The sequence below is a fragment of the Neohortaea acidophila genome, assembly GCF_010093505.1.
Source record: "Neohortaea acidophila strain CBS 113389 unplaced genomic scaffold BDY17scaffold_12, whole genome shotgun sequence".
NCBI classification, from domain to species: domain Eukaryota; kingdom Fungi; phylum Ascomycota; class Dothideomycetes; order Mycosphaerellales; family Teratosphaeriaceae; genus Neohortaea; species Neohortaea acidophila.
Window position 1 is genome coordinate 698000 of NW_022985521.1, and position 22922 is coordinate 720921.

Consider the following 22922-nt stretch of genomic DNA (forward strand, 5'->3'; position numbering starts at 1 on the left):
TCCGCAACGTTTCAACCTCGCGATCCTTCCCGCGCCTTCACACGACCACTGCATCGTCTCTCCCCTCTTCGCCGCATTGCATCTCGTCGCATCGCATCGCGTTGGCGCATTCACCCCATCCACACTCGTTTGGCTTTGCATTGTTATTCACAGGTACGTGAATAAGCGGGCGCATTGGGTTGCTGGGCGAATGGCAGAGCTGGGCAGGCATTGGGCTTGAAGGAGCCGAACGGTGACCGACCGACTGAACTACTGATCGATAAGACGATTGCACACCATGCCGTGGAGGCCACTTCCAGGCGGCGCTGTCGCCTTCGCCGTCTGCAGTCACCCTTTCCAGGCTACGCGGCCCGAAGACCTCCCCCTCCAGATCGGCGACAACCTGTACATCATCGAGCTCGGCGGACCAGATCAAGAGTGGTGTCGGGGATATCTGGTGGCGCCTCCGTCATTACTGTCAGGCTTGACGAGTGAGCGAGGGCAGCATTTAGATCATCGCGTCTTCACTGGCATCTTCCCTCGGAACTGCGTGGAAGTGCGAGAGCTGGTGGGAGAGAACAAAAGCAATGGAGATACAAGCAATGGTCCCGTGGGTGGCTTGGATGGCGCCGACGATGAGCACGAGGAGGATGTTGCGGAGAAGAGGAAGAGTCAAGTATACAACTTGCGCCGCCTTAGCAAAGCCCTCACGAAGAGGATGAGTGTGGGCGACCTCATCCCTCGGCGGGAGCGGCCAGCACTCGTCAGCGTGGCCGACCCATTGCTCCGCGACGCCAATGGCAGTAAGCCCCTTGCTCCTGTACCGATGTTGAGGGTGGGCGACGAGGCTGGCCAAGCGGTGGAGGAGCCGCTCGTTGACGAGATTGCCTCATGTCTGCGAGAATGGCACGACGAACGGTTGCACGAAATGCTGCTCTCCAAGGGGAACATTGAGTTTGGGCCCATTACCGAGCTCATCAAGCGCCTCGACACCAGTCGCAAGCAGCTTCTCCACGATGTCTTGACGGGCACGGAGCTTGTCAAAGTTCGTGAAGATACCGTATGGGACTTGGTGGCCGGCAACAAAATGATGAACGACGATATCATCGTCCGAAGTCCGAGCGAAGGCGGCCGCATCCTCACTGCCCAGGATTCCGTCATCGACATGACCAAGCTTCAGGCCAACATGAGCATACTTGATCGCCCACCGCAGACCTCTGTCGATCCGCACAAGCACTATCATGTTCTGGTTGACGTACGCAACATCGTCGGGAACCTTGAAGCTCCAGCGACATTGCAGATCTATCTATGTGCAAAAGCATTTGGCGAGAAGGCAAGAACGATCAGCGAAGCTTACTCCATCACATTACCCGTGCCTGCCGAGCTGAGCGACGATGCAGCAAAGCAGACCAAGACGTTATTCATCGACCTCAGCAACACCGACGTGGGGATTGGCACAGACACATCGCAGCTCTATGTCATCTTTCGACTCATCCGGGACGAGCCCGTACGTCAGACCATCACACCTCAATCGTCCATCGGACATTTGCAGAAACCGTCAATCTCGAGTCTTTCCGAGGCATCCATGGCAGGTCAGCGAAGTCCGACTATCAAAGGGAGGCGAAGTGTGCTCCGGAAGAATCCGTCTATCCGCGGAGGCATCGACTCTGCATCTCGCCCGGAAACTGGCCTGTCGCAGAGAACCGAGGGCTATAGCAGCCATTCGAGATCTGACTCGAGTCGATTGCGCGAGACTAAGATGGTGAAGCGGATTGCCGGAGTAGGGGCCGTTGACATTGGCAAAGTAGCGCGACAGCAGTCTGTGCTGGTCACAGATGTCACGCTCTGGGCTCCAAACTTCTCTATGGAAGAAGACAAGAGTAATGAGACCGAGGACTGGAGCGAGGTAATACGGGACGTTCTCCGCAGTGCCAACGGCAGCTACTCGCGCGTCGGTATTCTCAAACGCTTCGAAGTCGGCATCACTGCATTTGCCGAAAGCGACCTCGAGGCGCTGTATCGCAACAATCCCACGCAGCTCTTCAACGTGCACATGACCCCCAAAATCGGCTTCTCCGGCGTGCCCACGGAAAAGCGCAACGACATTTACCTGACCCTGGCGGAACCGCTTCTCGCCAGAAACGCCGCTCTTCTACACTCCAAATTCGGCAACATCCCGCTCAGTCAACGATCGCACTCCGCCATGAGCAATTTGCAGCTCACCCTGGAGGTGCGCCGGGCCAATGGTGAGCGTATTGAGAACTGCATTTTCACTTCCGCGAACACCGACGGGCATACTGCTTGGCGGACAACAGGCGTCGAGCGGGAAGAGGCTTGGAATCAGACCATCCGGCTTGTCGTGCCTACTGAAGACATACCGGGTAGCCACGTCGTCATGAGCATCGCGGATGCGCCCAATTTCCCTTTTGCTCTCGCGTGGATCCCACTTTGGGAAGCGGAGGCTTTCGTTCGAGACGGAGAGCACCAAGTCGCGCTTTATGTGTACGACGAATACTCATCCAGCATGATTGGCGGCAAAGGCGCATACCTCGCCCTTCCTCCGTGGCATGACAAAAAGAATGAGCCTGCGTATGGCACCTCGGCCACCATCTTGGTAAGCACCTTCCTTTGCAGCACTGCATACTCTCAAGATCCCACTTTGCTGGGCCTCTTGAACTGGCGCAACTTCCACGGATCGGAACTCATCGAGCTGCTGGAGCGATTCCCCTTTGTTCCCGAGATTGAAATCGTCAAGCTGTTGGAATACATCATTCTTTCGCTCTTCCAGATGCTGGACGAGTATGCCGGCAGTGAGGTTTACGAAGATCCCATCTTCTACAACTTCGTCATCATCATGGGCATTGCGCGCGACAGGCGTTTCTCGCTCGACAATGTGATCGAAAATCATGCGCCATCGCTTCATGATTGGCCATCCGCCAGCCAATCCCTCGTCAAGGCTTATCAACGTCTGGTGTCTAACCCCATGGATTCGAGCAGCTCTCGCAAGTTGAGGGCTACTCTGAAAGTCGGCGACCAGATGCTTAGGCTGATCGTGGAGACGAAGAAGGAACGACCGCACAGCTCCCATCAAGTGAATGGCGACAGCGACCCCGATTCTTCTGAACGCCATCCGGACTTCGCACATGATCTCCAACGCCTCTTCGTCGCAGTGATGGCCCTCATGCGTAATCCCATGGCTATCCTGCTGGGGACACAGACGCTTGTTGTCCAGCACTTCCACACCTGGCTTCCAGAGCTGGCTTCGTTGATGCCGCCAGCCGACATCTTCGAAGTCGCGACGAACATGCTCGACGCCTGTGCGCACGCCAAAGGGAAGTTGATTCTTCACCGCCTGGTACTTATCTGGCATTATACTCATCTGGACATTTTCAAGACGCCAGAGGTCAGGGCGTTGCTGATTGCGAACACCTTGCGCTGGCTGGATCCATACTGGGGGGAGAACCCCGACGTTACGAATCAATGGAGCAGTCAAGTTCGGCTGTGCTGTTCAATTGTGGCAGCGCAAATGGAAGAGATGGGCGACGGCGGTTGCCAGTATATTCCCAAGATGGTCTCTTCATATGCTGCTCTGCAGAACAGCCCGCACGAAGCGAAGAAGAGTTTCAGCCTGCTCTTCCCCTGCACTTATCCGTTCCCGACAAAGTCAACACCGAACGAAATCACAGTCGACGAGGCCAGGCTGGAACTCACTGCTCTCCTCGCCGCGACGATGACGTCTCAGCATAGGCTGCATTTTGACACGAGTCAGGTGGATGTGGCTGCCGTCCTGCTGCAGTGCCTTAAAGTGCAGCAGAGTGTGCTGAATGGCGAGGCCTTCTCGAAGACGTGGCTGAGCTTGTATGTTGTTCACCATCGCTTTGTCATCACCGGTTTGGAGCGCATCTACGAAGCACTTGTCGATCTCCTGCCCCATACCAGTGGAGCCGACATGGCCGATGCGATTGAATTCGATACAGACCTGTGGCGTGCTTTCTTTGACACCCTGTTCATGGCTGTTAGTAGCCCGGCACTCGCAATGGAGACTTTCCCAGAGCAGAAGCGCCGAGCGATTTGGAAAATCGCTGGGGATGTGCGAGAGATGGGCGCGGACTTGGTCCGACGAAGCTGGAATGCCATGGGCTGGGAGACGGATCCCGAAAGCCGCGAGCTGCACGGCTTCGAGCGCATGGGCGGGTACCAGGTGCAGTTTGTCCCTGACCTCATCCCTTCTATTGTTGAGCTGTGTCTGAGCGTGCATGCTGGCTTGCGCTCCGTCGCGATTGAGGTCCTACGCACAATGATCATCAGCTCGTGGGAGCTCGATCAGGATCTGTCCATTGTTCAGTCTACTATGGTCGATTGCCTCGACCGGCTCTGCCGCTCCAAAGAGATGACGGAGACAATAGTGCGGACGACATTCATCAACGAAATGGCCGAGCAGTTTCAGCCTCTTCAACAGTCGATCGAGGACAGCCTGTACAATGCCGTCATGGAGATGTTCCGGAAGATCGCAGCGCTGCTGGTTCTGCTCACCAAGGTCCATCAGGGAGGTGTCGGCAATGAGACGATGCGCATTGTTGACACGTTGCGGCTGATGGAGTCCCTCAAAGACGTGCAGTCTGAAGGGGCGTTTGTCAGATACGTTCACCAGCTGGCTGCGCTGCAAGTGGCGGCTGGAAACCATACCGAAGCCGGTTTGGCACTGAAGATGCACGCTGATCGATACGAGTGGAACCCGAACACTCAGCTGCCTGCACTGACGGATCCACAAATGCCTGCGCAGACGGCCTTTGAGCGGAAGGAGGGCCTTTACTTTGACCTTTGCCAACACTTTGAAAAGGGTAATGCCTGGCAATCCGCGCTGATGGCTTACCATGAGCTTGCCATGCAGTATGCGCAGAACACTTTCGACTACTCCAAGCTCGCCCGTGCGCAGCGTTCTCAGGCTACGATGCACGAGCGGATTGCGCGAGGCGATCGCGTCGTCCCCCGCTACTTCCGCGTCGTCTACAAAGGCTTCGACTTCCCCCTCAGCGTGCGCGACAAGGAGTTCATTTTCGAAGGCCAGCCCAGCGACCGCCTCGCCGCATTCGAAGAGCGCCTGCAGCAAGAACACCCCAACGCCACGATCTTGCACTCGCCTACGGAGCCCGACATCGACGGCCAGTACCTGCATGTGTATCCTGTCAGCCCTAACAAGGACTTGAACCACATGGTGTACCAGCGCATGCGCGTCTCGCAGGCCGCGCGCGAATACGCTTTGATGTCGAATCCGCAGCTGTTCACTACTACTTCGCGCCAGCCGCAGTACGATGTGCCGATCACCGAGCAGGTGGTCGAGAAGACTATTTACACCACTGCCGAGCCGTTTCCGACTTTGCTGCGTCGAAGTGAGATCGTTGCCACGGATACGATTACTCTGTCGCCCATTCAAGCGGCCGTGGAACGCACGACGAGGAAGACGCAAGAACTATATGCATTGGAGAAGCGCGTCGAGAACGGCGAAGACGGCGACATCATGGGCCGCCTGTCCGATGAAATCTTGCTCTCCGTCGACCCGGACTCGGACAGCAGCGTCGCGCGCTACCGCACCCTCCTCCCCTCCTCTGAACAAGGCGACGTCACCTCCGAAGACGCAACGTACTCCATGCTCGAACGCGAAGCGGACGAAGCGATGGATCCGATGCAGAATGCACTGAACGTTGCGCTTCTCGACCACGCGATCGCTATCCGCCGCTGTCTTGCGCGCTTCACTCGGTCTGAACATCGTGCTACGAAAGCCGAGCTTGTCCCGCGGTTTGAAACGACTTTTGAGCGCGAGCTAGCTCTGCTGTTCCCGCAGAAGGAGGCGGCTGCTGCTGGGTTCGTGGAGGAGCAACCTGACGGTCCGCTTCCGGAAGTCAACCCTAAAACCCTCGTGGCAGTGGTGGATCCGCGACGAACTGCTGAGCCTGAAGTCGTCCCTGGTGCGCAAGAGCCAGTTCCAACCCAAGGCGAGGATCAACGGAGTCGTTCGCGCCGTCGCTCCTTCCTCCGCCGTATTGGCTCAAACTCATCAAACAGACTTCCCGTCAACGGCACGGGACCTGCAAATACGACAGCCGGAGGCGGTATCGACAACAACGACGACAGCACATCACGCCCGCGCAGCCGAAGCAACAGCCGCCAGCGATCAGGCAGTCTAACGCGCCGGTTGAGCTTTTTCCGCAGCTCGTCGCGCGATCGTGGCGCTGATGCGCAGGAGCGGCGTCCGAGCGTGTCGAGTCGGGTGTCGGACAAGGCTTCGAGTGTTAGTGGTGGCGGCGGTTTAAAGACGCGGCTGAGCTTTTTGAAGATCGCGAACCGGAGTGGGCTTACGGGGGGGAGGGATGGGGAGGAGTATTGAGCTTTTCACTTCTTTTGTGTTGTGCGTGCGGTGCTTTGAGAGATACCCCTTTTCTTCTTTTGTTCGCAGTGGTGCAAGGTGAAAGCGTGGAACACGATCAATACTAGTATAGTGGTATACCTTGTACTATGGGTATTGAAGGTAGCCATCTCCAACGTCCTGCAATATTCGCATTCTCCCAAAGCAAAAGGCAACAAGGCATGTAGCAGTAAGAGCTACAAGCACAGCGAAAAAGGCACGCAAGGCAACAGCCACACACAGCAGAAAGCACAAGAAGCAAAAAAACAACAACAACCAGAAACCCGCGCCCCCGTAACATCCTCCCATCAAGCACCTCATTCTCCCTTGGCGATCGTCGTCGTCATCGTGACAAGTTCCAGGACCACCGTCGTCGTATTGGTAGTGGTAGGCGCCGGTCGCTTGTTCGTGAGCGTCCGGAAACTCCCGTCCTCGTTCTCACTCACATGCACGCGGGTGATCTTCGAGTGGCCGTCGACATCCGTGGTGGTGAAGAAGAGCTCCATCAACGTGTCGAATTTCGAGTACCACGGACCGTCCGACGCCGCCATTGTGATGGGCGCGTCGGCAGGAGTAGCGGCACGTCCGGCGAGCGTCTTACGCGGTGTGGTGGTGCTGGCGGGCGAAACCCGGCGCGTTATCGTCGTCGTGGCCGTCGTCACGCCCGGGTGCGTGAAGTCGTACGGCTGCCCCCAGCTGTGATGCATCCACTCTGCGCTCACGACTGCAATGTCCGACGGCACGTAAAACAGCTCGTCGATTCTGTGGCGGTAGTCGGGCGACATCAGATTGCCGGCGCACTCGTAGGAGCCGTGCTCCACGTCCCGGAGACAGTTGTCCTGGGAAGGGACGAAGACGGCGCCTTCCAGCCCGTTGGCGCGCTTGGCCAGCGCCGCGGCGGTTGGCAGCGGGGCGGAGACGCTCCAGGCTGGCGCGGGGGCTACGGCAGTCATAGGCGGGATGGAGCGGGTGGTGACGGGGAAGGAAAGCCTTGTCTCGATGGGCTCGCCCACGTAGCCGAGCCAGGGGTCGTGTGTTGGGGTGGGCTCAACGCCGCGCTCCTCGTGGAGAGGCAGCCGTTCCATCGGGAGCGGGGGCTGCTCCATCGCGACGCAGTGTGCGGCGATGCTGGCCGGCATGGGGGAGCCGACTGCGGCCCAGTGGGCAGAGGAGCAGCAGAGATCTGCCGGGCGGGCGGCGACGAAGGCGACGGCTGTCAGGAGCAGGGCGATGAGTGTGTGGAGCATGATGGTGGTGTTGTCGGCTTGTGATTGATTGGAAGTGTTGATTGTGGAAAGTGATTGATTGTGATTGAAGTTGATAGAATGTGATTGAGTATTGAAGCGTGAAAGAAAAAGAAGAGAAGGACAATCAGCTGCTCTTTTATACTTACTCGGATTGAACACGAGTCTGGAGCGAAAGTCAGTTGGAAAAGACAGAAATTCAGTGTGGTGTCGTGTGGCGTGGTAGAGAATATTGGACGTGGTGGCGAGAGTCAGGTGTCTTCAGGAGTTTGGTATGGGCCGGAGCTCAGCTTAGTCCTCCATCTCCACCTCATCACCATTCTCTTCGTTGTAATTGACCGCCGCCTTGCTCGCCTTCCTCGCACTCGACTTTCGAGCAGCAACCGGTCGAGTTTTGCTGGTGATGCGTGGGGCGACATTACTCTCATCCGGGCTCTCTTCAAATTCCGAGCTGTCAGTGACTTCCGGCTCCACCGCCAACACCTTCTTCGCTCTGCCCTTCGTCCCATTCGCAGCCTTCTTGACAGGTGTCTTAGTTTTGCTCACCACGCCAGGCGCATCGGCTTTGGCAGCCGCCTTGTTAGCTTCGAATTTGGCATACGCATCCGCGGCCTCCTTTTTGACCTGCGCGGGCGACTTCTCCGCCACCGTCTCCTTCTTGGCCTTCACCTCTCTCTTTTTCGGGCGCAACCACTCTTCCATACCCGGAGGCCAGTACACCCTGCCCTCTGGCCCGCCCATGCCAACCTCATTATCGTCCACCATCTCCGGCTCAGGGGATTCTTCTCCCTCATCGGCAGCGCTTTCCCGCTTCTTCTTTGCCGCCTTGGTATTCTTCTTCGCCACAAGCGCGAGCGCAACTTTGTTATCGTCATGGCGCGTGTACGGCACCACGTCATTAATACGGTCAAACCCGGGCAACTTGAAGGTGCGCATCAGCTCAAACACCGCCTGCTCCTTGTCCTTCGCCTCAATCATGAGATCCATATCCGGCGGACAAGGTGGCAGCGTTGCCACGCGCGGGTTGTGCTTGCGTCTTTGTTGCGCCGTGATGGCGGCGGGCGTGGGCTCGGAGTAGTGCATCTTCTGCCTGATGCGCTTGCGATCCCACGTCGCTTTGATGCGCGGGTAGAGGGCAATAATGTCCTGCGTGCCTTCGCGTATCTGCGACGAGTCGAAGACGATGTTGTTGTGGTGGAAGTCGAGGCAGAGGGGAATGTTCAACTCTTCGCAGATGGGGAGCAAATCGTGCACGCTCCAACCCATGTCGTCGTTCTCGAGTACTAGGCGGTTTTTGACGAATTGCGGGAGGCCTTTGTAGTTTTCCCGGAAGCGTTGGAGGGTCTCTTGCTTGCCTTCGAAGATGCCGCCCATGTGTAGAATCATAATGGCGTCTCGATCAGATTGCTCGGGGAGCTTGAGCAGGCTCAGCAGTTCGGCATGATAGTCCAGATCACGTATGGAGTTGTCGATGACGCTCTTCCTTGGACTTCCCAGCTGCGTGAATTGGCCGGGATGCGTAGTAACTCTGTGACCAAGCTCCGCAACCACCCTGCCGGCCTCCGCCAGCGCCTCCGACGCAAACGGCGCTAGTTTATACCCGTATTCCTCGTGCGACGCAAATGGGAACATCTCGCTGCTCAGCCGCATAAACTTGATACCATACTTGTCGTTCCAGCGCACCATTTTGATGATATCCTTGACGTTCGCCAGGCACAGCGCCTCCACGTATCGCCTTCCCCGCTCGATATCGGCCGGCTGGTCTTTGTCGGGTCGGTTCTTGGTGGCGTGCTCGGGCTGCGAGGGATCGCGGAGGGGATGGCGGTGGTCGAGGATGGATTGGATGCGACAGGTGCGCGAGCTGAAGACGGGAGGGTTGGAGTTGCGGAGATAGGTGTTGAGACAGGCGTAGCCTAGTCTGCCTCTCCATGGGAGAGGGAGGTAGTCGCTGTTGACGGGCGGTGGTCTGGATAGGGCCGCTTTGACTTCTTCCTCGCCAACCTCTTCCTCGCCTTCAGCTTCGGGGTCGTATCCGTCTTCATCGTTTCTTGATTTTGGCTTGGACACTGGTGTCTTCTCGCCATCGGTAGTATTTGCGACGCCACTCGTTTTTCCCTTGCCACGGCCTTTTCTTGCACTGCCCACTGCATTCGCCTCGACTGCGCCATTGGCAGCGGCAGCCGCCTTCTTTTCACCCTTCGCTCGCTTCACCGGCTCCACAACCGTCTCCGGCGCCTCGCTCAACGGACTCTCCGATGCCCCATTCGCCTCTTGCTTCATCAGATCAGGCGCAATATCACCATTAACATCACTATCAGGAGAAGCTCGCGTAGCATTCGGAGCATCAAAGACATCGTTCGTCAAATCAGGGTTGACGATCACGGCGGCGGCGCGGGTGGATGCACGACGTTTGGGAGGGGGAGCGACATCGACTGCTGTGTGCTTGCGTTTCGTAGCTGCCATGCTGATTGCTGTTTGGTGAATTGGAGGATTGAGATGGAGTGACAGGAGGAATGTTGTTGGTCGCAGGTGCCGGAGTGCGGTGTTGCCTCGAAGTGCCAAGGAGGCGAGCATGTAAAGCAGTGAGGGAAAGAGCGATCAAGGAGGGAGTTACAAGGAGTGAAGGAAAGCAGGAGGTGCGGTGTCTAGCACAAGAGTCTGCATTCGTCAAACGATCTCTGCATCATCCACAAATCGATCGCGCTCGCGTGCAAGATCGATCGCGCGTGATGTCATCTATTCAATTCCCATCCAACCCAAATCCAACCACGCCCTTTAATCATCAAACCAGTAAGTCAGAGGAACCTGAGATACATTGGTCAAACACTCCGGCCGCTCGAAATACTTCTCTTCGCCCATCGGCCATATCGGGATGAAGCACACTTCGTGTGGGCCGCAGCCTCTGCACTTCTTCCACTCCGTCCAGCCCAGCCAGGCCTTCAGTTCTTGCATCACAGCCAGCGCTTGGGGAAGGGTGTCCGCTTGCCATGCAGATTGCAGCGCCCGACAAATTGCACTCGATACGTTGAACACCGCTCTCGCGGCGAGCGTGTCCATGTCGGTAACGTTGGCAGGGAGGTACTGTAGGGTGCAGCGCATCCCTTCCTTCTCCCAATCGCGTTCGCCACTGTAGTCCGCGAATGCTCGGAATGCTCGCCAGATTTCGCCTTGGAAGGATTGCAGACTTGATACATCCCCAGACGCGAGATATGCGATGCGGTCTGCCCATCGAAGGACCAGCATGTCCGTGACTGACTGCCAATCTACGCCAGATGTGCTGTTTTCGTGGAGAACCATCTCTTTGATCGCAGTCCGGACCGGCTCTATTAGTGCAGTCTCGTTCCGTACTCTTGGTCGACTATGTTCGTCGAAGTACAACGCATCCTGATAATCATACAGGGTGACGAAATGGTCGTATTTCAGTGCCACTCTGCCCCCTCCAATCCCGTCATACCTCGCAGCAGCGGCTTTGAACGAGCTGAACATTATGCCATCAAAGTTCTCGGCACCATCATACGAGTCGTCGAGGGTCTGTGCAATTTCCACGACGTCTAGGTGCTTGGAGAAGTTGCAGAGAATGATTTCGAAGCCCTCTTCCATGCGCAGGATGCCGTCCACTCTTGCGTTCCATTCCTCCTCGATCAACCGGCACAGTCGTATGGCACGTATAGCGTCGCCAGGAGGACCAGCGGGGCCTCGAGTGCTCGTGTCTGCGACAGGTGACTTCGGCGCCTGTGACTTTGCTCGGGTTGCATCGGGAGGTGGCGGCTGGTGGTGCAGGAGCACCAAGTCTTGCACATCCAGCGTGCCTAAGTCCGACTTGGCCGCTGACTGGCCATCCAAGTAGAGCAGTCTCAGCGCATGCCTGGTCCTGTACGTGTGTAGATAGCCGTGTATACTCTCTCCATCGGCGGCGGTAGAGCTGATGGCATATTGGTGGACAAATTGGTCGAACGATGACCTCTCATGGTCGCGCGGCGGGGGCCGCTCCGAGGGCTGGGAGAAGAAAAGGGCATGCTCGGGCTCAAAGGCGAGCCACTCGGTTCCGTTGATTCGATTGGGCATCCAAGAGCCATGATAGAGTTCCGTGTCCGGAGGCACGTGGGCAATGAAGAGCGACATGCCATTGTGGTTGAGGGAAGATCCAAATTGCCGCATGGAGCTGTGGATGGCGTTGAAGAGATGGTTTGCATGGTTTACGATGGTTCCCGCGCGTGCCGGCGATAGTAAGATGCAGGATGTGAGAAGCGCCAGGCTTCGCATGGTGCACCAGGCTGCCATCGTGAGGGGCAGCCTGATGGGGAATGTCGATGTTGCCGCTGCCCTCACGTTCACCGCAATAAGATACTCCAAGAAGAGAACGCAATGGCCAGCACCGTGAACTGCAATGGTTCGGTCAAAACATGTCTATGATGATCAAGTCTACGATGGCGGGTGAAGCGTCGTGGCCACAGGTTGCGTGGGCTGCACGTTTACGTTGTAGTGCCAAGGCAGCATCCGGGCGTCTCCGCCCACCTCATCGACCCCCAGGGAAACGCTCACGACAAGGCACATTCCACGCGATCTCCAGACCCTGGAGCGAGAGATCCGGCGGCGGCCAACACACTTGCGCAGGTGCTAAAGTACCGTATAATCCAAGACAACGCTACGTCTATAAGGTCACGTGATATATCGTCAACTTCCAACCACGCTCCGTTGCAGGCCGGATCGACGACAGCGATTGACAACGCAACCACAAACATGCGAACTTCATGCACGTGGTCGAGCCAGGAAGATCCCTCCAGCCCTTTCACGGCTTCACGTGCAGACGTGAAGACGGGGAAATGATAGCAGCAACGCGGGTCAGCTGCAATTTCCAACTCATTTCAGAGTAAGACTAGCTCGGGGCCGAAAGCGGACGACGCGCGGGAGATCGACTTCACCTCTTTTCACCGACTCCAACTTTGCTCAACTTCCGCCCGAGTAGAGTGGGCAGCAACCTACGGGACAAGTGGTCACAGCTGCTGCCTGGTCAAACTTCCTATCGGCCAAGTTCTTGTCCCCCTAACAGGCCCTGTTTCCTCGTTATTCAAGAATGGAAAGTATGCTCCGATGTCTGGATAGAGAGTCTCGAAGGATTCAGCCCTGGGGTAATTTCCCGAGTCACAACGGTCCCGACGCCACGCCCCGAGTCAAAACTGCCGCCAGCAAGCAGAATCTCTCCGATCTCTGCGCAAAACACGCCGCATAGAGGCCCAGTGGTTGTTAGGCGTGCCACAACGGCCACCACCGCGCCTGAGGCCTGGGCTCACCATCACGCAAAAATGGCTGGCCCTACGCAGGCGCGGCGGCGAGTCCTCCTCCCTCTCTCCACGCTTATTGCTTCGTCTCTGTCTCTTTCTTATCTCATCGTCGTCCATCTCGTACTCCCCCCAGCCTTACGCGCTGTCCGACCTTGACGGTCTCTTCCTCATCTTAGTGGTGTTCATCACCACGTCCATTCTTTTTCTCCCTTTGATCCATCGCCTATGCGATTGGCTTTTGCATAATCATGCGCCCCTCACACTCTTTTGCCACTGCGCTGCTCTTCAGCGCCAATCCTCTCGTTTCTGCATTCGATCTTCGTGGCCGCTCACTCGGTCTGGGCGGGCTAAACTCGGTGCTCAGCGACGCCGGCAGCGCCCTTAATACGGTGGCCGCGACGCTCACCAGCGACGTCGGTGGACTCGCCAGTACGGCCACTAGCGACGTCGGCGGACTCGCGAGTACCGCTACCAGCGCTGTCAACTCTGTCGTTACCAAGGTCACAGATGTTGTCGGGTCAGCCGCGAAGACCGTTACCAGCGACGCCGGCGGACTTCTCAGCACCGCGACCAGTGACGCCGGTGGGCTCGTCAGTACCGCCACCAGCGACGCCGGCGGACTCGTCAGCACCGCGACCAGCGACGCCGGTGCAATCATTAGCACCGCGACCAGCAATGCCGGCGGAATCATCAGCACCGCAACCAGCATCGTCAACACGCTGACCAGCCCACTCACGACCCTGCTTCCCACGACTCCTATCGTTACCCTGCCGACCACGCCAATTGTCACTCTGAAGACGACATCTCCAATCATCACCCTCCCGACTACTCCAATCGTGACTCTCCCGACGACTCCGATTGTCACGCTGCCGACAACGACACCTCCAACCACGAGTCCATACATCCCGCCAACCACCTCGCCGACAAGCCCGTACACTCCGCCCACCACATCGCCGACGAGCCCGTACACTCCGCCCACCACATCGCCGACGAGCCCGTACACACCACCCACCACCTCCCCCACGAGCCCGTACACCCCGCCCACCACATCACCCACAAGCCCATACACCCCACCCACCACATCCCCCACCACAAGCCCCTACGTCCCGCCGACAACATCTCCCACGACAACGCCAACCGAACCACCACCAACCACAAGCTCAATCTACACCCCGCCCCCAACAACAGAAACCCCCGTCTCCCCCCCTCCAACAACATCCAAAACCTCCACCCCAACCACCAACACCCCCATAACAACAATCGCCCAACCCTCCACCCCAAGCGCGACGAAAAATCCCCCCCAAACACCAACAACAGGCAACCCAATGACCCTCAACAACCCCGTCCTCTCCTCAGCCAAAGCCTCCATCTTCACCACCCAAGGCCACACGCTGCACCTGCACGCGGAAACGCTAGGCGCCGACGCGAGCAGCCAGGTCCCCGTGCACGCTATGCCTACGCTGCCGAGTGGGAAGGGCGGGTACAAAAAGGCGCATAGCGGGGCTGCGACTGTTGCTGGGGGGCCGGCGCAGGGGGGGTTGTGTGTGGTAGCGCTGTTTAGTGCGCTTGTTGGGGTTGTGGTTTTGCTTTGAGGGTGGTGGACGGGGTTTGTGATGATGCGAATGCTCGTCGGACTCACCAGCGGAGGCGCTTGTTTGGATCCTGGTTTGCTATTGTACGTATTGTATATACTGTTGCTCTCACAGCCTGGAGGGCCGTCGTGGAGGGCAGCGTTAGGTAAAATCCGGGTAGATAGAATCAAAGTGGTCTACTTCTTACTTGCACAGATCATGAAGTGACGGTAGAAGTGGATGAGTAGTTGAAAGTTTTGACATTCGTCTGTTTTTGCAGCTTCCTGCCTACGTTTCACTGCAGCAGCGAGACCATGCAAGCGCTGCACATCAACGCCCTATCCGCCCTCGAACGAAAGCTGAAAGACAGCCACATCCCACACCAAGTCCACGTCTATCTCCTGATGGCACGCTGGTAGAAAGCAAGCTCCTCACCCTCGAGCACGTAACCATCGCAACGACCGCTCTGGCCCGGACGGCTAGCAACGACGGCGTAGAGACGCGAAGCCTCAAACTGCCTCTCGAGCGCCGGGTCGACCTTGCCGCCCTTCTTGAACCGCTCCGCCTGCTTGGCCTCGACGCTCTTGCTCTTCTTCTCGTCCTCGCCCTCCGTCTTCTGCTGCCGTCTCCTGCCCAGCGGCTGGCCGTAGTGCGCCTCCCACCATTGACGGAACGGGCTGGCGTCGATTTGGATGACGGCCGCCTTGGTCAGGGTGTTTGTGCGGATGAGTTCGTTGTTGGAGGGGTGGAAGGCGACGCCGATGACACGCACTTTGCGCGTGATGCCCTCGCTGCCCCAGGCGAAGTTGCCGGAGTCGAGACGCAGCGCGCGGAACTTGCGGTTGCCGCCGCGCGTGCGCACGAGATGGATGCGTTTCGCGCCGATACGGGTGTTGGCCGGCTGACGGCCCTTCTCGAAAGCCCTGCGGAGTCACAAACGATCAGATGAGTGATGGTGAGTGGGACAGGAGCGATCGGGTTATTGCACACACCTCTTCTTGCGGTAGTGTGCGCGCTTAGCACCGGAGGCGCTGCGCTTGTGACGGGAGTCACGGGAGATACTGTGCGTCTGGTCAGCGTGGGTGTGTAATGGAGGGGAGAGATGGGAGGGTTTGAAGACTGTACCCCATGTTTGCGGTTGGTGAAGATTACTGCAAGAGATGCTGTTAGTGAGTGTTCATGAAGTCCATGTGTTGTTGCCAATGCCTCGTTTGGATCTTTGCGAAGCATTGAGTGCATTGGAGTGTTGGCTTACCGGTTGGTAGCTTCACCGGGTGCAATGAGTGTGTCGTGGGAGGTGAGGATGTCGCGTGTGTGTTGCAAATCCAGCGAGGTTGTGGATTTCGAAAATTGCTGGTCTTGGCGGAATTTGCGTGGACGCGGGAATAGCCGTGACATCGTGCCTCAGGCATCAGATTTCAGGGACCACCATTTTTGACGTTGTACCAGCGGGAGCATGAGGTGATCGTCTACACATTCATTTTACAGAGTTTATAGGATTAAGACGCCAGATCCATGCATTATTGCGAGCTTCCAAGCCCCTGCGTATCTCGTAGCTCCGAGGCTGTCGCTAGAACGCAAAGCGAAGAAACATTACTAGACAGATGAATGCCCCATTCAACCTGACCGGTACAGCATTAGAGTGACCAGCACTGCTCGAAGAAGATGTACCCGAGGTTTCAGATGGGGAGAGCTGGACGATGCTGCCGTCAACGACCACAGCGGTTCCTTGACGCCCGACACTGACTGTCTGGCCCTTGAACGTGGCCTCTGATCCATCTTTCACAGCGGTCGTCGATGAGGCTCCTTGCAGGAGGACGGCATCCGACTCCTCTATCGCCGTTAGAGTCTGCCCACCCGCTGTTATGACAGTCTCCACGATTAAGCCATCCGGTGGCACGACTGTGATTTTGTGGCCGTTCGAGGTGATGACTGCGGCGGGCGCCATGGTCGTTGCGTCTGGAGCTTGCGGGGCGTGTGTCGTACCATCGACCACCAGCTGTGTCGAACCACCTTTGGTCTGCAAGGCGATTGTCGTTTTCGTATCTCCTGATCCGATTGTGATTTCCTGGCCCACAAAGACGGTGTGATGGTCAATGACTACGCCTCCTCCAGCATTCGCCGTGACCTTCGTATGAGGGAAGCTGAACACCGTTGGGCCGGGCTTTGGATGACCGTGGGATCCGCCTGCGTTGGTAGGTGATGGGTGCGGCATTGTGGTATCTCTGTCACCAGCTTTGGTTGTCCCTGGTGCATGTTCGTCGCTATGCGTGGGAGAGGGCGTCGGCGGGGGCTTTGTGACCGCAGGCTTCGTGTGTGGCGACCCCGCTGGGCCCGGCCTGTAGGTCGGGTTCTCCGGAGTAGGTGATCTCGGTACGTGGGTGATGATGGGCGGACCCGTGATGGCTGTGATCGCAAAGCCGGTCGAATGCGAATCAGTAGGGTTGGCATAACTAGGGTTGGCATAACTTGGGTTGCTAGTCAATGTCGCGCTTGCTGTGCCGCCCCAAGCTGACCAGTACAGGCTGGATGATACGGGCGCGCAGTCGGTCAGCGGTATTCCATTGAACTGCGAGGCAACACCGTCCAGACTGTCCAGGTATTCCATCAATGCTGTTGGGAGGGAATTGTCCCCCGTTGCCGTCACCGGCAGTGGGTAGATGAGGGAGGCGACATTGGTAGTTGTTGGCAACGACACAATGCTTACGTACGGAGCTGTCGGGCAGCTGTTGTTCGCAAGGGTGGTGGTGCTGGTGGCGGTCGTGGGAACGGTGCCTCCAGAGAAGTCTCCGATGTAGTACACGTATGAAGTCGGCCATGTAAGGGTTGCGCCTGCCACGGTCCATGTGATGCTGTTGAAGTCCGAGAAGGTTGTCGATGCATTGCTCGCGTCGGGCCCAGGGTACGCCGAATCCGTTTGGGTGCTCACGACATAGTTGGTAGTGCTGCTGGTGGAGTCGTAGACGGTGACGTGCGGCACTGAGACGACGGTGATGGGGTGTATTGTTTGAAGCGGGAACGTAAGAGTCGTCGAGGTTGGGTTGCCGAAATTACATGGTGCGCAGGGGTTCGTGGAGAGTGCCATGAGTGCTGTCAGGGATGGCGCTTCCCCGCACCGTCAAAGAGACGGCCGTGTGCCTTAGGAAATCGTGACAGACGGAGGATGAAGTGAGCGGAGAACTGGGGCAAGCAGCGGAAGAATTGACAAGAGTGTTGTGAAGAGTGTTACAGTGTCGCGCCGTTAGTGTTATTAAATAACCCACAGCATATGGCAATTAGTGGACGTCTCACATCGGAACGCCGAGGTCGGGTAGGGCTGTGCAACTCCTGATTCCGAGGGCACAACGTTGTGTTCAGCCCCGAGACATGCAGATCGTTGTATTGGCGGAGTAGTGGCGACGGACACAATCATTGGCGGAAAACGTTGATGTGCTGCGGACGGGGATTCTAAAGATACGCATACGGCGAGGAGGAACTCTGAATCGTCCTCAATGATAATGCACGGGCGTTCGGGTCGTCGGGGAGAAGGGCAAGATACATTCGGGTGATCGGTGTGAAGGGCAAGATACATTCGGGTGATCGGTGTCAAGGACAAGGTTCAGGAGGGCGTGAGGTTGGAGCGGTGGAAGGATCGACGGAAGGGCTAGCTAAAGCTAACAAAGGGGCCAGCTAAGCCTCCTTGGGCGCGCTAAGCATTCAGCTGAGACGACATCCGCCCAATGCGCGGATGGCTGCCGACGTTACCTGCGCTAGATCATAGGTTCCTGCGTAAAACAGAGATACAGTAGCGCTTGGTGCCCGTGCGTTGCGAGTGCGACGGCTAGGACGCGTTCGGTGCTCCCGAATCTTCGTCATGTCCGGGCATTGCGGAAGACGGGGCAGGCGGTGCAGAGTCGACTCCAACCACGACGCCGTCGCTGCGAGTGGAGCCTCTCCCTTTTCCCTCCGCACACTGCTGAGAACGACTTCCGCCTGGACGATTTGCAACCACAATGCCGTCCGACAAGTCGACACCGCAGCCCTTCTCGTTCACCCCGACGGAAAAATGGGAAGGCGACGACGGGCCATGGTCGACATTTTCCATCGAGGTCGGCACTCCGCCGCAAGGCTTCCGAGTCCTGCCAGCCACGAGCGCGTCCGAGATCTGGATACCGTATGGACCGGACTGCGGAGGCATCCTTGCGAACGTTGCCGACTGTGGAATGCTACGAGGCATCGACAACTTCAACAACGAGCCGAGTCGGGGATTCCAGCCTAATGCATCATCAACTTGGGAACAGATCGGCATCTACGCGCTCGCTGGAGGCAAGAATCTGTGGACCAACTCTACGACTTATGGATTGTACGGTTACGACACCCTCACTGCTAATCAGTCGACTTCTGGAGAGCCGATCACATTCCCTGCGCAGGCCGTCGCGGGCGTTGCAGCAGAAGCCGTGTGGCTAGGCAGTCTGGGCATGGGCAGCGCTGTGGCACAGTTTCCCATAGAGAGCGAAGACAGTCCGAGTCTACTGGACGCAATGCTGGAGCAGAATCTCATTCCAAGTTCATCCGCTGGATACACGGCAGGCGCAGCTTATCGTAAGTCGTGCAGGAGGCAGGAGTTTGATGTTGTGAGCCGATATCTGACTTTCACTCATCAGTACAATCTCCCGGCAGCCTCATTTTCGGAGGCTATGACCAATCCCGCATTTCACCCAGCAATGTTACTCTACCAGTCGGCCAAGGGGTAGGCCAACCGCTTTCGCTCGTCATCCGGAGCATCATCGCCGACAACTTGCCGGACGGTACTCTATCGCTACTTCCAGACGACCAGGCAATTTTCAGCAGCATCAACTCCATGGTCGCGGGCCTTGGCCTACCGCAAGGCGTATGCGACATGTTTGCCAAAACCTTCAACCTGACATACGACCCGTCCACCTCTCTATACCTAGTCAACGACACCACCCATCAAACCCTACTCCAGCTCAACCCATCCATAACATTCACGCTCGCAGAATCCGACGCCTCAACAGCAACAACAAACATCGTCCTCCCCTACGCCGCCTTCGACATCCAAGCCGGCATCCCCCTCTTCAACCAAAGCACAAACTACTTCCCCATCCACGTGGCGCAGAACCAAAATCAACAAGCCCTAGGCCGCACCCTGCTGCAAGAAGCCTACGTCTTTGTAGACTGGGGCAGGCAGAACTTCACTATTGCCCAGGCCATCCATCACCCAGCCGCGCCCGATATCATCGCGGTCTCATCATCGCAGGTACAAAATGGGAAGCCTGCGTACTCCGACGGGATGATCGCCGGCGTGACAATAGGCAGCTGCGCCTTCGTCGCTTCCGTCACGGCGCTGCTGATGTTCCTGTTCTTCCGCAGACGCAGACGGCAAGGTATCCAACGGCGGACGCTCATCAAGCCGATAGCATCGCCACCCTGCGAGATGGGCGAATCGGAAGGCACATTCTACGAGATGGGCGAGGCGGAATTCAAGCACGAGCTGATGAGCACATCGCTGGCCGAGCTGGCCGGGAGTCCGACGGTCATGGAATTAGACGCGAACAGGCGCGAGAAGCCGCCTCATGTGGAAAAAGGCATAGTGCTGATCCATGAGCTTCCATGAGCTTACATATTGACGCTGAATGAAATGAATGACATGCCTCTCCGTTTTCTCTCGCTGCTCCGCAATACCTCACACCTCCCAGGCCCCAGACTCGAGCCCTTCTCCCTCCCCCTCAGCCGGCACGCCATACACCCTCAACGGAACACCAATCTCAAACGTCTCCGCCCAAAGCCTTTCCTTTGCAATAAACGTCGCCCCCCGCTCATCCCTCCCAATCTCTTCCAATAAATCCCCCGCATCCGTCTTCGCCGTCCCCGCCTCCGGCTCATCGTCATCCTCATCACCTCCAATATCAATGACAGGCGGCGGCTGGCCTTGCCGCGGAACCGTAAACTCCACCCTCAGTCGCCAAACTAGACTCACGCCCGTGGTATCGAATGATGGCGTAGCGGTAGGCGGGATCGTTAGATTGAAACTGATGCGGCGCGCGAAAAGCGTGTTTTCCCGCACCGCGGCGTGCGTCTTGCGTGTGACGCGATGGATGGAGCTCTTGCTGCGCAAAGCCAGGGAGGCGTCTATCTGCTCGGCGGATTCCAGCTCCACGAGGACAGCGTAAGTGGGGATGTGCGGAGATGCTGTAGTGGCGGATGATGGCGAAGGGGCGGTAAAGTCGATGGTGCCAATGACCGCTTCGCCGAGTCTGTACGCGGGCCGCAGGATCGTGAGCACGGCGACGGGCTGGCCGGCGCGACTGATGTTGAAGCGGTTCGCGCTGGGATTGGCGTCGCCTTGGCGTTGCTTTGCGACGCGCTCGATGTGGTTGGCGCGCATGATGGCGAGGTCGATGGCTTCTTTCGTGGATGCTGGGAGCGGTTCGACGATGCTCGAGGTGCGGGAGAAGCCGCGTTGGGGGCCCGGAGAGGTGGGTGAGGCGAGAGGGTTGGTCGAGTCTTCGGATTTTTCGAGTAGTCTTTCTGTGTAGCGGAGGAAGTCTTCTAGGCCTTGTTGGGGTGTGGCTTTGGCGCTGTCTCTCCGGAACAGCTCGGGGAATTGGAGGGAGTGTAGGAGATCAGGCGCGATGCTCTTGCTCCGGGCAGTGTCTTGCAGCAGAGTGTAAGGAGACATCAGATCGTGGCCAAGCAATTCGCCTTGAGCGTTGTAACTCCCTATCACACGGAATGGTAGTTCGATGTGCTTGACCGTCTGGCCTGCAGGCCTCTGCACGCCGAGCGAGAGGTGATAGGAAACCTTGATTGCCCGGCCTCTGTAACTCGGAGGCAAGCCGCGCGGAAGGGGGAAGCGATAAGCAAAGCTTTTGTTCTCCCCCGGGGCCAAGGTGAGGTCAACAAACAGCAGATTCTGCGGCGTGGAGAGTAACGGGATACTCTTCGACCCAGCCGTCGCTTTCATCTGCGCAATCGAGCTCTTCTCGTCCACTCCTAATAGACCGCCAAGGGAGTCGCCGATGCTGCCCCAGCTGAACGCGCCAAACATGCCGGCAGAAGCTTTGGCTTGGTCGACGCCAACGACGCCGCCACCACCTTGCACACCCTTTCTTTTGATCTCTTCGAACGGCGCTGCATTGACTAGGCTGCCGTCGAGTATAAAGTGGCCCATAGTTTGCGCGTAGCCCAGCATGAGTGTTTCGGGTCTAGCTGCAGGTCGTCTGTTCTGTCGCGCAGACACGGAGAAGTCGGGTGCCGACGCGGTCTCCGAGGTCCAGCGATGATGTGACGACCGCGCTTGCGTGGGCAATTCAGAAGTCACCGTCTCGTTGCTGTGATTGCTCGCAGAGTAGAAGTCGCTGCTTGTGCGGGGCGTTCCAGTAGCTGAAGACTCCGACATCACTCGAGTCACTGGGTCTAGACCACCTTCCGGAGGACGGGGAGAGACCCCGCGAGGTTGGCCGGAGGTGGCACCCGAGGGATTCCGAGAAGCCTTTGGAGTTTGCTGTGCTGATCCCTCTTTGGTCTTTGCTTGCGAGACGGGCGCTTCATAGGCTTGGGGAGAATCGGTGCGGGGCGAAGCTTTCTGCAAGCTATTCACTCGAGCCAGGTGCGGTGTACTGTGTGAAGAAACAGCATCCGGTCGTCGCTTTGTTTGGCGTGTAGGTAACTGACCGGTTTGGGTCTCATCCCGAAGAGGTGAGGTTGAAGACTCGTTAAGCGGAGAAGGCTGCCGAGGTGCAACAGGAGTAGATGTACCGCCCGGGGAAGTTCCAGTTGAAGGAAGCGTCGCCAGACTCGCACCTCGCGCATGGCTTTTATCGTGTCGTTTTGCAGCAGGTCCTCCTTGCGGTGGTACCCGGGAATCATTCCCCTGATCGCTGCGAAGAGACAAGATGGATAATGATCTACCATGGCCACGGGCAGCAGAGCTCGGCGCATTGGAGTCGAAGGAGTCGCCCGCAACACTGAGCGACAGAGGAGGTCGATGTCCCGAAGCTCGCGCCGTCACTTGAGTACTCTCCGTGCGCTGCGTAGCAGACGACCTGATGCTCTCGCCCGACAAGCGCGACGGATCGCCATTGGGAAATCGAGTATGCTGCTCTTGCTCCCTCGCCTGTCCCGACGCCGGCACGACGTTCACGAACGTGATGATGCATTCAATGCTATCGCCCGCGTACACACTCGGTTCCTTCCAGCGGACAAAAGCCCTTATGTTCGAGGGGGCGAGTGAAGGGGCCATGGCATGGGCATCCGCCAGGGCTCCGAGACTCGAGGGGTGGATTCGTTACGCCGGAGCACCATCGTGGATGACAGTCGATCGAGGCGCGTGTGTGTCCTCGGATGCCATCTGCTGGCACTCGGAGGATTTGTAGAGAAGGTGTTGATCCGTGAAGACGCTCAGGGCCCTTTTGCTGGGGAAGTGCAGCTTGACGTAGAGATG

The 22922-nt window shown here is 57.6% G+C and overlaps 9 protein-coding genes across 9 annotated transcripts; 3 read left to right on the forward strand and 6 right to left on the reverse strand.

Moving 5' to 3' along the window:
- Positions 1-47: 47 nt before the first annotated feature.
- BDY17DRAFT_305256 (uncharacterized protein) lies at positions 48-6480 on the forward strand. The gene has a single exon (XM_033734834.1). The coding sequence runs from the start codon at positions 278-280 to the stop codon at positions 6362-6364; it is 6087 nt and encodes a 2028-aa protein (XP_033585830.1). The 5' UTR covers positions 48-277; the 3' UTR covers positions 6365-6480.
- BDY17DRAFT_305257 (uncharacterized protein) lies at positions 6481-7274 on the reverse strand. The gene has a single exon (XM_033734835.1). It carries the CDS (start codon positions 7165-7167, stop codon positions 6700-6702), a length of 468 nt encoding a protein of 155 aa, XP_033585831.1. The 5' UTR covers positions 7168-7274; the 3' UTR covers positions 6481-6699.
- A 913-nt stretch (positions 7275-8187) lies between these two features.
- BDY17DRAFT_227439 (UV-endonuclease UvdE-domain-containing protein) lies at positions 8188-10035 on the reverse strand (the record flags this gene model as incomplete). Its single annotated transcript, XM_033730159.1, has 2 exons — positions 8188-9684; positions 9787-10035. Coding segments are annotated over 2 exons (1746 nt in total), but the record flags the coding sequence as incomplete, so codon positions are not given.
- A 233-nt stretch (positions 10036-10268) lies between these two features.
- Positions 10269-12103, reverse strand: BDY17DRAFT_356643 (uncharacterized protein). The gene has a single exon (XM_033738285.1). The coding sequence runs from the start codon at positions 11905-11907 to the stop codon at positions 10402-10404; it is 1506 nt and encodes a 501-aa protein (XP_033585833.1). The 5' UTR covers positions 11908-12103; the 3' UTR covers positions 10269-10401.
- Positions 12104-13156: 1053 nt separating this feature from the next.
- BDY17DRAFT_313814 (uncharacterized protein) lies at positions 13157-14500 on the forward strand (the record flags this gene model as incomplete). Its single annotated transcript, XM_033735758.1, has 1 exon — positions 13157-14500. One exon carries the CDS (start codon positions 13157-13159, stop codon positions 14498-14500), a length of 1344 nt encoding a protein of 447 aa, XP_033585834.1.
- Positions 14501-14705: 205 nt separating this feature from the next.
- Positions 14706-15904, reverse strand: BDY17DRAFT_305262 (ribosomal protein S8e/ribosomal biogenesis NSA2). Its single transcript, XM_033734836.1, has 4 exons — positions 15735-15904; positions 15605-15630; positions 15472-15540; positions 14706-15402 (listed from the first exon to the last, which is right to left on the reverse strand). The coding sequence occupies exons 2-4, from the start codon at positions 15607-15609 to the stop codon at positions 14874-14876; spliced, it is 603 nt and encodes a 200-aa protein (XP_033585835.1). The 5' UTR covers positions 15610-15630; positions 15735-15904; the 3' UTR covers positions 14706-14873.
- A 145-nt stretch (positions 15905-16049) lies between these two features.
- BDY17DRAFT_313816 (uncharacterized protein) lies at positions 16050-17564 on the reverse strand (the record flags this gene model as incomplete). The annotated part of the gene is made up of 1 exon (XM_033735759.1): positions 16050-17564. One exon carries the CDS (start codon positions 17562-17564, stop codon positions 16050-16052), a length of 1515 nt encoding a protein of 504 aa, XP_033585836.1.
- Positions 17565-18071: 507 nt separating this feature from the next.
- Positions 18072-20093, forward strand: BDY17DRAFT_356647 (aspartic peptidase domain-containing protein; the record flags this gene model as incomplete). The annotated part of the gene is made up of 2 exons (XM_033738286.1): positions 18072-19060; positions 19123-20093. Exons 1-2 carry the CDS (start codon positions 18472-18474, stop codon positions 20091-20093), a joined length of 1560 nt encoding a protein of 519 aa, XP_033585837.1. The 5' UTR covers positions 18072-18471.
- Positions 20070-22904, reverse strand: BDY17DRAFT_305268 (Rgp1-domain-containing protein). Its single transcript, XM_033734837.1, has one exon. It carries the CDS (start codon positions 22719-22721, stop codon positions 20163-20165), a length of 2559 nt encoding a protein of 852 aa, XP_033585838.1. The 5' UTR covers positions 22722-22904; the 3' UTR covers positions 20070-20162.
- Between the last annotated feature and the right edge of the window lie 18 nt (positions 22905-22922).

Coding starts and splice junctions, on each gene's coding strand:
- BDY17DRAFT_305256 (XM_033734834.1), top strand. CDS start 278: ATGCCGTGGAGGCCACTTCCAGGCGGCGCTGTCGCCTTCGCCGTCTGC.
- BDY17DRAFT_305257 (XM_033734835.1), bottom strand. CDS start 7,167: ATGTCGCCCGACTACCGCCACAGAATCGACGAGCTGTTTTACGTGCCG.
- BDY17DRAFT_356643 (XM_033738285.1), bottom strand. CDS start 11,907: ATGGCAGCCTGGTGCACCATGCGAAGCCTGGCGCTTCTCACATCCTGC.
- BDY17DRAFT_305262 (XM_033734836.1), bottom strand. Junction 15,403..15,471: donor GCACACTACCGCAAGAAGAG/GTGTGTGCAATA, acceptor GTGACTCCGCAG/GGCTTTCGAGAAGGGCCGTC.
- BDY17DRAFT_305268 (XM_033734837.1), bottom strand. CDS start 22,721: ATGGCCCCTTCACTCGCCCCCTCGAACATAAGGGCTTTTGTCCGCTGG.